The sequence below is a fragment of the Archocentrus centrarchus genome, chromosome 9 (genome assembly GCF_007364275.1).
Source record: "Archocentrus centrarchus isolate MPI-CPG fArcCen1 chromosome 9, fArcCen1, whole genome shotgun sequence".
Classification (NCBI taxonomy): Eukaryota; Metazoa; Chordata; class Actinopteri; order Cichliformes; family Cichlidae; genus Archocentrus; species Archocentrus centrarchus.
In genome coordinates this window covers 10,445,765-10,459,225 of record NC_044354.1, presented here as the reverse complement: position 1 = coordinate 10,459,225, position 13,461 = coordinate 10,445,765, and the positions used below count along the sequence as shown (strand labels likewise).

The 13,461-nt window shown below is 39.3% G+C and overlaps 1 protein-coding gene across 1 annotated transcript in view; it reads left to right on the top strand.

Moving 5' to 3' along the window:
* grid2 (glutamate receptor, ionotropic, delta 2) overlaps positions 1-13,461 on the top strand; it is a 540,691-nt gene that overhangs the window by 491,637 nt on the left and 35,593 nt on the right. Inside the window, exon 14 of the mRNA XM_030736912.1 lies at positions 10,292-10,458. Coding sequence (XP_030592772.1) covers positions 10,292-10,458 — 167 coding nt within the window. The remainder of the gene's footprint in view (positions 1-10,291; positions 10,459-13,461) is intronic.

Here is a 13,461-nt window from a genome sequence, read left to right as displayed (position 1 = left end):
GAATGAACATCATTTCACCATAAACCAGCCATGACCAGGTGCTCCCTGAAAGATTTCAGACAGAGGAGTGAAAAGAATTATCAGAAGAGTTGTCCAAGAGCCAAGGGCCACTTGTGGAGTGCTACAGAAAGACCTGGAATCAGCAGGTACAGTTATTTTACAAGAAAACAATAAGTAATCCACTCAACCGCCATGACCTATATGCACATTCACCATGCAAGACTCCCTTGCTGAAGAAAAAGCATGTTGAAGTGTGTTTAACATTTGCTGAACAACATTTAGACAAATTTGTTAAATACTGGGAGGATATAGCCTGGTCAGATGAGGCCTAAATTGAACTCTTTGGATGCCATAATACACACTATCTTTGGAGTTCAAAAGTCACTGCATATCACCACAGAAACCCCATACCAACAGTGAAGTTTGGAGATGGGAACATACAGCACTGGCATGCTTCATGGTGGACATTTCAGCAAGTCAATGATCCCAGACACACAGCCAAGGAAACTCTCAGTTGGTTTCAGAGAAAGAAAATAAAGCTGCTAGAATGGCCCAGCCAATCACCTGACCTGAATCCAATTGAAAATCTATGGAAGGAACTAAAGCTCAGAGTTCATAGGAGCCAATGGAAACTTCAGGATTTGAAGAGTGTTTGTGTGGAAAAATGGGCCAAAACACCCCTGAGCAATGCATGCGACTAGTTTCACCATACAGGAGGTGTCTTGAAGCTGTCATCACCAACAAAGCCTTTTGTACAAAGTAATAAATACATTTCAGTAAGCGTGTTCAAAACTTTTTCCCTGTGTTATTTCTCATTATTATACATAACTTAATTTATGGACATTTGTGGTTTAATATCTTGTGTGGATTGGATGGGTTGTTCTGGTGAGAATTTCATTTCAATAGCCATCCATCCATCCATTCACTTCCGCTTATCCTTTTCAGGGTCGCGGGGGGGGTGGACCCTATCCCAGCTGACATAGGGCGAGAGGCAGGGTACACCCTGTACAGACCTGTACAGAGTACACCCTGTACAGGTCTCCAGCCTGTCGCTGTCATTTCAATAGCACCTTTAAAAATGTATTTACTTAGAAAATTGGTGATGTGTTCAATACTTATTTTACCCGCTGTGTGTGTATGTTTTATCCTTGTTCCAGCAGACTATTTAACTTGTACTTTGAATTCAAGAGCAGCCGACCTGAGAGAGAAGATCATGGCAAAGCTGGAAACCTGGACCCGCCATGGCTGATAAACAAGGCTACGTGAAGTACACTCTGAAAGTCTACTAGAAGATGTGAATGCAGCACTTTGGAGAGTCCCTACTGAAGCCATTACTGAACCCAACCAACTGATCTATACCACAGTAACAAGGATCCTTGAGATGCTTGGCTATAAGATGAATGACAGCCACAAGGAGCAGTACCTTCCATGGAAAAGAAGGCTAGAGGCCAAGATCAAGGCAGCACGACAGTTAGCCAGCTATCAGATCTGTCCTTACCTGAAGCCTTGGAAACTGCCAAGCAAAGGCTCACAGACTTGGCTAACCACTTGAAGAAGTGTACCAGAGACACAGAAACCAGGAGAATAAACCAGATGTTCTCTGTCATATACAGCTGTGCCAGGAAGAAGGAACATGAGAAGCTAAAGAAATACCAAGGGCTGCGAGAAGAACTAGAAAAGATGTGGAAGGTGAAGGCAACAGTGGTCTCCGTGTAATCAGGACAATCAACGACATTTGAGCTCTCTGTTCAGAAGAGTGCAGTCCTAGGAACAGCTAAGATACTGTGCAGGACCCTGAAGCTCCCAGGCCTCTGGTACAGGACCCAAGTTAGAACAAAGATCACCCGTAGGGGGAATGGGGAATTGATATATATGTTTGCTAACTCAAGGGATGAACCAGTGCTGTGTATACACAAAAAATCATTGTAAATAATATCTTCAAGTACTTTGTTACTGGGGAGAAAATACTGAGGCATACCAAATTACACAAGAACTGATTGAAAATCAGTGGAAACAGGTCGCATGGTGTGATGAATCCAAATTTGACATTTTTGGTTCAAACTTTTGTCATTATGTATGGAGGAGGTCAGGAGAGAGGTCTAACTGACTGTCTACAGCCGTCTGTAAAACATGGTGGAAGCTCTGTTGTGGTTTGGGGCTGCATCAGCCAGTGGTGTTGGAGATCTTGCCAAAAGTGATGGAATTATGAACACAGAAAAGTACTGTCAGATTTTGATCCACCATGCAATACTATCTGGAAACCATCTTTATTTTTCAGCATGACAATACAGCAAAAGTATACCTGGATAGAAGAACACACAATGAAACGCTATCAGTCATGGACTGGCTTCTCCAGAGGCCGGACCTCATCATTATTAAAGCAGTGTGGGATCATCTTGACAGAGGATGGAACAAAAGGAAGCCAGCATCCAAAGAAGAGCTTTGGAAAGTTCTTCAAGAAGCCCGGAGAAATATCCCTGAAGACTACTCAAAGAAATTAGAAGAAAGCTTGCCTAAAAGAGTTCAGGCTGTGTTGAAGAATAAAGTTGGTCACACCAAATACTGACTTCCAAGTTTGTTAGAAAACTGTTCTTTCCTTATATACCGTATTTTTATGTATATCTACACATGCTTCAATTAATTTCTGCACCTTTTCCCCATTTTTTTAGTGTACTGTACAAAAGCTGTGATCTTAATGCTTAAAAAAACTGTAGCCAAAAAGCAACTGTAGAATTATTATATCACCTCATACTTTTCAAGGGAACCTGTCCTGAAATAACCTTCCTCATGCATATTTATGCAGTAAGATGCATAGAGGGGGAGGTGTTGTCTCTCTTATCGGTGCCCTGATTGATTTGCCTATCTTATTCAGATCTTAACGTATCTACAAGAAGCCAGCTAGTGCAAACTGGGGGGAAAATTTGGCTGGGGAGCAGCCTCTCATTGTAATGCTCTCTGAGCCCAAACAAAGGCAGTACAGAGCATGTGGGATGCAAGTAAAACAAGACAGAGTGAGACAGAACTGGCTGTGAGGATGTGGTTTGAGTGTAAGAGTGTTATGCCGCAGTCTGACCAAAATCCATCTGGTGAAATGTACTCACGTGATATGGATGAAAGCAGGACGATAAGGTTGCAAGCATAACCTGTATGGATCACAAGCCAATAAGAGTAGTCAACAGAGCTGTGATACAAAATGCATTTTATCAGACACTGTTATTATTCTCTGTCATTGTCCTTACACTACAGAAACACAAAATTCTTTCCTATCCATTGCATGTATTATTCCACCATATAGAACCATATAGAACCAGTCAGCAGTATTTTGTGAATGAAAGATCAGTTCTACCTACTCTCTCATACTGACTCAATAGTAGAAAGCCTTGTAATTTCAGCAGTCAAAGATCAATCATATTGAACTGAGCAAAACAAAGGAAGAGGGTAATCAGAAGTGAATATTTCTGACCACCTTTGCATATAGACATGTGAAACACAGACTTCTGACCAAGGAACAAATTTTGGTGTGACTGAGGCATCTGTGAGAGGGTCAGAGACTATCCATAAAGTTTAGAAATTGGAAGAAGTGTTAGATCTTTGGTCCTTTTGGTCTGAGATGTACTGCAAGTAAATCTAAGTTTGTTTCTGGGCTGTTGCCTTTTTTCTGTCAGAGTCTGTCTTCCATCAGCCACTCTCACATTTCTCAAAATCAAACAAATCAGCGTCAAAGGAGAGTGATGCAAAAAGACATATGCAGAAGTATGCAGTGAGTCTAGGCTGTTAGGAGACAGTTCAGAGTTGGTTGCAGTTATGAGTAAAGATGAGAGATCTGACTGTAAAATACAAAGCTTAATGATGTAATTTCTGAGCTAGGTAATCTTTTTAATGTTCACTCATTCCTATGAAGTGAAATCAAAATATGATGGAGGTTACTGAACATAATGTACATGAGACAAGACTGATAAAACAAAACAGGAAGTGACTAGACATGATACAAATGCAGATTTGACCACCAGATAACACAGGGACTCTAGGAATGCAATAAGCAGTGACCAAGAACATAACTCAAGTAACTAAACTAAGAAGGTCTGAGGCTACAAGTAAAAACCCAACCAGTAACTAAAGAGGTACAAAACCCAAACTGAAAATAAAAAAAACATCACAAACTAAGAATCAGAGATATTAAATAATAAAATTAGAAAGTCCACAAAACTGAAAATGCTGGGTCACAGACCCAGTATCGTGACACTGCCAGGGAGTGGTCCCAGATTTAGGAACACTGCCAGGTTTGTAGAACTTCACAAGAAGGGATAATAGACTATTTCAATCAGGTTTTGCTGGTGATTTTTATGCTTTTTATGTCCAGTGATTCGGAAGTTGTTGATTACTTAGTAAATGTAGCTTTTTGTTGTTGTTTGTTTGTTTTGTTGTGTTTTTTTGTCTCTGTATTCCCTGACATTCCATCACCATTAAGTTGACTTGTCACTGGTCAGTGGCACAGATATAAGTAGATGTGGTCTGTAGATTTACTCGCATTTACTAGCAGATCCATTTTTGTTGAAAGCTGATTAATGCACTAGGAGAGTAGCAGAAACAAAAAAAGAAAGAAAAGAAACAAGGATATAACTGTGTTGTCTGCTGTGGGGATATGCTGTATCAAATCCATGTGGATATCACAATGCTCAATACTGAAAAAAATGCATGAATAAAAATTAGGAATTAGGATTACAGCCGTGACTTTTCTGCTCAAGTTTTTACTGTTTTGTTGCAACTTTGTCAGTGTGCTCTCCCTGGAAAGAACAAAGCACAGAGCCTCCCATGTGTAAAACATTTCACATCCATTGCTTAAAGGCTAAGTGGTGATCATTTAAGAAACTAATTTCACACTAGGGGATGATTTGTTATGTGCCACTATAAAAAGTGTTTATAATCTAAGATGTAATTTATGGATGAGGCAAAAGATAGTTTTGGGTATACTTTAAACTTTGAGCGAAATGAAGAATCTGGTATTCCTTTGCATGCTGGGTGCCCTTCAAGGGATCTTTCTGAGGGAGGGAGCAGAGAGGGAGAGAGACAGAAAAAATATATATCTGACAGAGAAAAAGAGAGTGGACCCTGGAGTAGTTTGGGCGTTTTGAAGTTTCAGCATGCCTAGACTCTGAAGCCAAACTGTTTGAACCATGGATGAGATAGAAAGACCTCTTGAAAACTGCTGAGACACACGCACATGGGGCCAGTTCTGTAATATAATTGCAATGTACCGTCTAGAGAGAGTTTTATAAGTCAGAATATGTGTGAGGTCACCCCAAGGAGTATGTGTAGGTGGCCACTTTTCATTTGAATGGCCCTCAGAGTTCAAAGTTCAGCCTTTTGTTTATTCCTATGTTTTTCTTCATATGTCTTATGTAGGGAGAAGGGGGGTTTCGTGTACTGTTTGGAAACTCAGGCTTTATAAGCAGCACTTACTTATATATATTAATTTAAATGAACTGTTGATTAGTCTTTTTTTCTTTTTTATTTATTTAAACTATGAACACACTCAGTCCCGTCATGTGTCCTCCGACTTACTTTTATAGTGTGTACCATAAATTTATTTGGGCTTGGGATATTTTTTGAAGGAAATACTTTTAATTGCATTTCTTATAATTCTCTTTAAACTCAAGGTACCTTGTTATGTGTGGAAAACACTGTTACAATGGAAATTAGGCTGTCAGGGTATTTAAGGTTAGGCAAGTTAAGGAAAGTTAGTGGACTTTGTAGTCAGTCTTCTTTTTTTTTTCTTTTTTGAAGATAAGACCCATTTATATGCTCAAATGTTGTGAAGCTTTACTTTTCCAGGGCTTTGAAGTTACCAGCCAATGATTCCAGGCTAATAAATCTGGCATTCTTTCTTTCTAAAATAGCATTTTGGATCTGTTTGGGTCGTTAACTTGACCTGTCCTACATTTTCTCATGTCACAGTTTTGTTTTGTTTTTTGGGTTTTCTTTTCTTTTTTAGTATAATGTAAGATGTACCCACTTCTTCTTTCTGTTGCAACATAGTTGCAGGGGCACTCCTCTACACAGACTGTGGTTACATAAAATTATGTTATATAACATGTTAACATTCTGATCACAACCCAGTAGATAATTTTGCTGCCATCATTTTGAATTTAGTAATAACAAATAATGAAGCAAAAAAAATGATTAATTAGTTTCGATTTAAGTATTCCCTGTTTCATGTTTTCTTCTCCCGTGCTTGGGTGAAAACACAAATCAGAGCTGCTAGGAAACAGCTCTGGCTCATGGTTCAGTGGTGTTATGGCTTCATTAAATGAGCTCCACCATCTCTAAACCCCGTTAAAACTGATAAACAAGGCACATAGCCTATAAACAATGAAAGAGGAACAGGATTGGTTTCATTTTTTTTTCTCCTCCCCAGGAAGGAGGGATAGAAATTAAAAAGTGGCATGAGTCATAGAAAAAAAGAGGAAGCAGAAAGAAGAGAGGTGCTGCAATGACTTTAATTTAGTGATTATGGATCTTACTGAGTTGTCCATGTCGCATTTATGAGAAAGAAAAACACAGCCCAATGCAGTGATTAGAATTCATTGGTTGTTGATAGTGTGTGTCCATGTGATTATGTGGCTTTTGTCTGTGTTTGGGTGTGATTGTGCATGCTTGTAAGTGTGTTTGTTTTGGTGTATGTGTGTGACTGTGATTGTTTCCAAAGTGTCAGTGTTTCTGGGAAAAGTAGCTTATGATTTAATTACCTTGGCCCAAGTAGAGACACAACCCTGTACCTGGAACAGAGGAAGGAGTGCATCCGTACAGTGTGTGTGGGTTGGCTATTAGATGCAGCAGTTAGTGTTGCATGAGATAAGTATCACTTGCATATTAATTACAAACTGCAAGAGCACAATAACTTAAACTCACATTGCAAACAATTTCCAGAAGGTTAGGACCTAAGTCTTAACACATTTAATGAAGAGTTCACTTGAAAAATGCAAGCATGGTTATTACCATATGCATAATCTGAAGATTTTAGAGGAAATGAACAAGTAGACCTTCAAATGAAAGCACCAAAGATTTCTCTCAATGTAGTCTAAGAATTGGCAGCAAGGGCAATAACTAATCCCCACTCCCCAGCCGCCCCCCATTTGTATGATAATGGGAGGTTTATGAAACCCTAAAACGCTACTTAAGCTGTTATTTAGCACCAAAAATACACTGTGAACATGGCACACTGGTGGATTGTATTCATTTAAGAGATCCTGGAGATCCTCTAAAAAAAAAAAAAGTTCTACATTTGATTGAAGTTTGCTATTGGAGGGGGGTCCATAAAGGGATGGACATCATCCGCAACCATACTCAGGTACTGAGGTACGCTGTGTTTAAATGATGCTCAGTTGGTACTAAGGTGTGCCAAGAAAGTATCCCCCACACCATTATACCACCACAACCAGCCTGAACTATTGATACAAGGCAGGATCTATGGTTGTATGTTTTTATGCTAGAGTTTATGTCAGATTCTGACCCCACCATCCGCCTCAAACCAGGCAACATTGTCCAGTCCTCTTTTGTCCAAGTTTGATAGAATTTTTGTGAATTGTAGCCTCATCTTCCTGTTTTTATCTGAAGTGACACCCAGTCTGGTCTTCTGCTGCTGCATATCGTGGCTGTAACAAGTGGTTATTGGAGTTGTAGTTGCATTCCTTGAAACCATAGATATGTTAGTAGTAGTTAAGCAATTTTGGAAATACTCAGACAATACTGCCTGGTACTACGAACCATGTCATATTCAGAGTCACTTAAATCACCTTTTACTCCATTTTGATGCTCAGTTTAAAGGTCATCTTGACCATGTTTAGATGCCTAAATGCACTAAGCTGCTACCCTGTTGCGGAGTCCAGTTTTCCCTAAAGCCTTTTATCGGTTTTTACATTTTCACAATGTTTCATTCTTAACTCAGTAAGCCAAGTAACCTGGTTCTGTATTGATGCATGCTGATGGATGAACATTTTGATCACAAATATGTTCAACCCTGTCTCCTAGAAATTATGTTGATATTAATGCTAAATCTTTTTTTCCAATTAAGTTGTGGTAACAGATGTTCTCAGTTATTCTTGTTTTTTATTATATAGCAAAGCACAGCATTTAGGATTTGCACCAGAATCTCAGGCAGGTCGCTTGATACTGAAAGTCAAAGGGTTTGACACCAAAGACTGGAGGTCACATTCTAACACGGCTCTGAGGCTGTCCCTCTGGTTGAGAAGAATACAAGCATTGTTATTACTGTACCACAAGCACAAGGGTTTGGTTAAATGTTACAAAACGAATGCCGGACGCTGCTGATTTTTTTCTTTATTTCACCAGACCATAAAAAATAACTAAACTTAGACTAAAATACACAATGGGAAAAAAAAATTAAGAATAGTCACCACACTCAAGCATAGCCAGATGACATTTTTCTTGTGGAAGCACTATTGAATAGTTTTGTGTGTATTACTCAATGTGTAATTCATTTAAAAAGGAAAAAGAAAGAAACCATAGGAAACGCTTTTGTCACTAAAAGTTGAAGCCTGATATTTTAAACTTTTGCTCACCTTTTCTCTTGCAACTAGTCATTCAGACCACAGGCTAATGTGCATTGCTCTCTTGGCTTTCACTCATTTTCTCCATCTCTTGCTGCCTTTTTACTGATTCAGTTTTATACAATTCCATTCATGTTTTTTGTTCTTTGCTCTGTTTTTGTTATTCCAAAATGGCTTATGACTCGAAGCGAACACATTAATTCCACTCTGTCTTAATTTCATCAACACTTAGGGCTTTTAAATCCATCCTATTTGTTTGCTTGTATTCTTTCCCTTACAGGCACCATTTACATGCAAATATGCAAGCTAAAACTTTAAATGTTAGGAAAAATTACAAATGACATCATCACGGTATGTTACTGACACTTTTTTGACTCATTGTTGGGATCTTTACACTCAAAATTCTGTGAAATCACACAAAGGGCAATGACAATGTTAGATTAGCAGAGCTTTGGTTGATTAGACATCAGAGGTCACTCTGCATATATTGCACTTAATTCATTTGAGCCATTTTTACCCAAACATAGGGAGAAAGTGCCCTTAATGTTCGATTTTAAGCTGTTGAAACAGATTTTTTTTTTTTTTTACTAATTTACGTAGCACAAAGCCCATAATCTTTTCAATTCAAAAGTAATAATGAAAAGCCATTAAATTATTCTTCAAAGTAATAAAGTACTCTTTCCTCTCTTTTTAAGGTTGTAAAGAGCTGAATTTGCTATTCTGATGCCCTGCGGTGAATTATTGAATGCACATACGTACACACACACCCAAACACACACATGTACACACTGCAGAGGGCTACAGGCTGTGAAATTACCCAATCACAAGGTCTTGTCAGTTCTCAGACATTAGTCATCTCACATAGGCCAAGTGAGGTGACACACTCACACACACAAAGACAGAGGGGTTTGAAAATTTTATAAATCTCCATTAAAGTTAATGACACACCAGATCCAAAATAATGTATTAGAGGAAAAGTGTGTGCATGTGTGGCTGTGTGTCTGTTGTCACCCAAGGCTATTTGAGTGAATTGTCAGGAGGTGTTAGGATGTGGATGTCTTAATCTGGTTGTTTATTCTCCAGTTTTCATTTTCTTGAGAAAATATCCTGTAGATTTGCTGAATATTAACTAGAAGCTATGTTAACAACAGGCATCTTGGCTTTTACTGTGAAACAAGCTGTGATTTTCACCTTGAGTCCATTTCCAATTCCTCACACACAAGCTGCTACCTCACGCATACCCACAGTTTGACCATGCACATACACAACAAGGACATGAAAATGAAAAACAGGTCCAACACACACCAGTGCAGGGTGCAACGAAGATGAGCCAAAAGACTACATGAATCTACAGTCAAGGGGGAATGCTGAACAGTAAAATTGCTGTGCTGTGCTATGAAGTTTGCCGTCCCACGACGGGCAAAGAGTGTAATCTTGGCTCAACACAACATTTTTGAACTAAAACTGCTGATAGACTGTGGTTATGAAATCTCAGTGCTGGGGTGAATTAGTCCCTTAAGGCCTTTTCTGCCTAACATGCTATAACACGAGTCACCCCATAAATATCTTTAAATAGATCAATTTTCAACCTGTGAGCCATTCTGGGATCTCAGAAAATCATCTCAATAACTCAAGTGCTGAATGTTCTGAGATGTGTTCTGCATGACCTCCGGTGAAGATGCACCTTTCTGAACATTGTTAACCACCTTGCAAATGTCTTTCAGGTGAAGTATGGCCGGTTTGGTTTTGTGTGGGATGCAGCAGTGCTGGAGTATGTTGCTAATAATGATGAGGATTGCTCCTTCTACACCGTCAGCAACAACGCACCAGACCGTGGATATGGTATCGCCATGCAGCATGGCAGCCCCTACAGGGACATTTTCTCCCAGAGGTAAGAGTCTTAAGAGTAAATAGTAGCCGGCATCGTTAACTGCATTTTATTTGTTTTGTTTTGTCTTTTTAAAATACATATATCACATGGTGGAGCAGTTTTGTTTCATACATTCATCTCACTTTGTTTTTATTATTAGGCTTAGATATAGACTTTGGGAAGAGTTTATATATATATATATATATATATATATATATATATATATATTCCTACTTGTGGAGAGGTTCAGTAAGTTTTTTTTTATTGCTTCTCCAGATTAATTTAAGAAAAAATGGCTACTACCATAAAATTTGCCCTTGTACAGTGCTTGAAGAACATCCTCTGTAGGCCAGACACTAACAAGGTGGCAGACAAAACTGCTAGAAGAGTGCAGTGGCACTTTCCCAACTTCTGTGCAGTTAGCTGAGGCTCAGCATGAGAATAAGCAAGTGTGACTACCCCAGCCTCACAAATAAGTGGACAAAGGTCCAGTGCAGACATAGCCATGCTGATTCTGGTTTTGTATCTTGTTGCTGTAGCACAAAGTCAGGGCTTTGTTGGTTCAAAGTATGTCACTGATCAGCATTGATTATATACCAGGAAGCATGGTAATTTCAGCTGCAACACAAAGGTCATTCACTTAGCTCTCAACAATTGTGCCACTCATGTTGTGAGCCCTTGTTAGCTTTTGCAGTAATCTTTAATGCAATGTAGTGATGTAAACTGTATCCTCCAGACAGCAGGTTCAGTCACGCATGAATAATTGTGTCTGTGAAAGCCACACGTGTATTGCTTGCATTGTAATCATGTTGGCTCATGTCAGGACATTTTGCCTATTTGTGGATTTGTGTGCAGTAAGTGACTAAAACACCTTATGTGTGTGGGCCAAAGTCTGTGAGCTTTACAGCGTGTAAATGTCCAGGCCTGTCTGTCTGCTTCATATCTGGTGAAGTGTTACACTTTTGAATATTGCCTAACATGGCGTTTATTAAAATAAACAAGGAATTAATTGACAGGCTATGGAGGCAATGTCACACTCCTGGGAAGTTGGTTTTAAACTGTTTACTCACGCTGGTCCCCATGGTTCAAAGGAAAACCCAGAGAGAAATCATCCATCCATCCATCTTCTTCCACTTATCCAATCACAGAGGTGTAATTGTTTTGGGGTTTTTTTGCAATGATGATTTTATTAGTGTCTTAACACCATGGAAAGAAATGTTTCATTATGTTCAGTCATTGTGAAGGCCAGCCATAACAAATCTGAAGACTTGACACATCTATTGGTTGGATTTGTGTTTGGATTTGAGTTGAGTTGGATTATATACACTCACTGGCCACATTTTTCATTAATTTGTTCAACTACTTATTCACAAAAATATCTGATCAGCCAACCACATTGCGGCAACTTGGTGCATTTAGGCATGTAGACATAGCCAAGATCATCTGCTGAAGTTCAAACCGAGCAACAGAATGGAGAAGTAAGGTGATTTAAGTGATGGTTGATGGTGCCAGACCGGCTGGTCTGAGTATTACATGAACTGCTGACCGGCTGAGATTTTTTTCACACAACCATCTCTAGGGTTTAGAGAGTGGTCTGAAAAAGAGAAAATTTCCAGTGAGCAGCAGTTCTCTCAGCAAAAATGCCCTGTTGATGCCGGAGGTCAGAGGAGAACGGGCCAGACTGCTTCGGGCTGATAGGAAGGCAAGAGTATCTCAAATAACCACTCGTTACAGCCAAGGTATGCAGAAGAGTGTTTCTAGATGCGCAACACGTCGGACCTTGAAGCAGCAGAAGACCACACCAGGTGCCAGTTTGCATGGATTCTCCTCCAAAACTGGACAATAGAAGATTGGAAAAATGTTGCCTATTCTGATGGGTCTTGATTCCTGCTGCAACATTCATTTGGGTGGTAGGGTCAAATTTTGGAGTAAACAACATGAAGGCATGTCAGGGATATTTTCTTGCTATGTCACAAAGTTCAAGTCATCTCAAACTGGTTTATTGAACATGACAGTGAGTTCACTGTGCTGAAATGGCCTCGACAGTCACCAGCTCAATCCGATTGATTACCTTTGGGATGTGGTAGAACAGGAGATTCATATCATAGGTGTGCAGCTGACAAATCTGCAGCAACTGTGTGATGTTGTCATGTTCATACAGATCAAAGTCTCTGAGGAATGCTTCCAGCACCTTGTTGAATCTATGCCAAGAAGAATTAAGGCAGTTCTCAGGGCAAAAGGAGGTCCAACTCAGGACTAGCAAGATGTACCTAAAAAAGCATGTAAAAAAGAGTGTATTTTCCCAGCAGTACCTCGACCAGGTACCATTACAGAAACTAATAAACTTCAATAAAAGTGGAATGTTAATAGTAATAAATTGTAGATTGCATCCTTTTTCATAGTTAAAGCATTGTTGAACACATCTGTAGTCTTGCTTATGTAAACCTGTAGCAGTGGAGATTTTTTTCTTTTTGGTCAGTAGCAAAAACTGATGAGGTTGTTTATCACGCAGTCAATCACATTCTCTGTAGGCAGCAGCAGTGCAGAGTGGAGTGATGGAAGCTATCCAAAATACTGAGGGGAAATGTTGTGGAACTAGTATACAAGCTTGAGTGTTTATTAAGCGTACCAAATGACACATGCTGCGTTGTCTACAGAAATGAGATGGGCATGATTTTGTTCATATCGGTGCACCGCTATACTGGTATGAATCTCATTTACTGAAAGGGATTTCAAAAGCAGTAACAGAGTATATGGGTAGACAACGCACAAGCTGGCCAAAAACAACTAGAGCCAGTGGGAGGAATTATATAACCAGCCAACATCTGTTAAGCCTGCAAAACCTTCTCTGATTCAAGTACAAGCACGTGTGTCTGAGACTATAGTGCCAGTGTAAAGATTTTATTTTTTGTCCTCTCTTTGCATCTTTTTTGAGATTTCATTTCTTGACATGACATGACAGAATAAATATAATAGCTATAGCTGGAGGCTTTTCTGCCTTTGTGTTAGAAAAAAAAAATATTA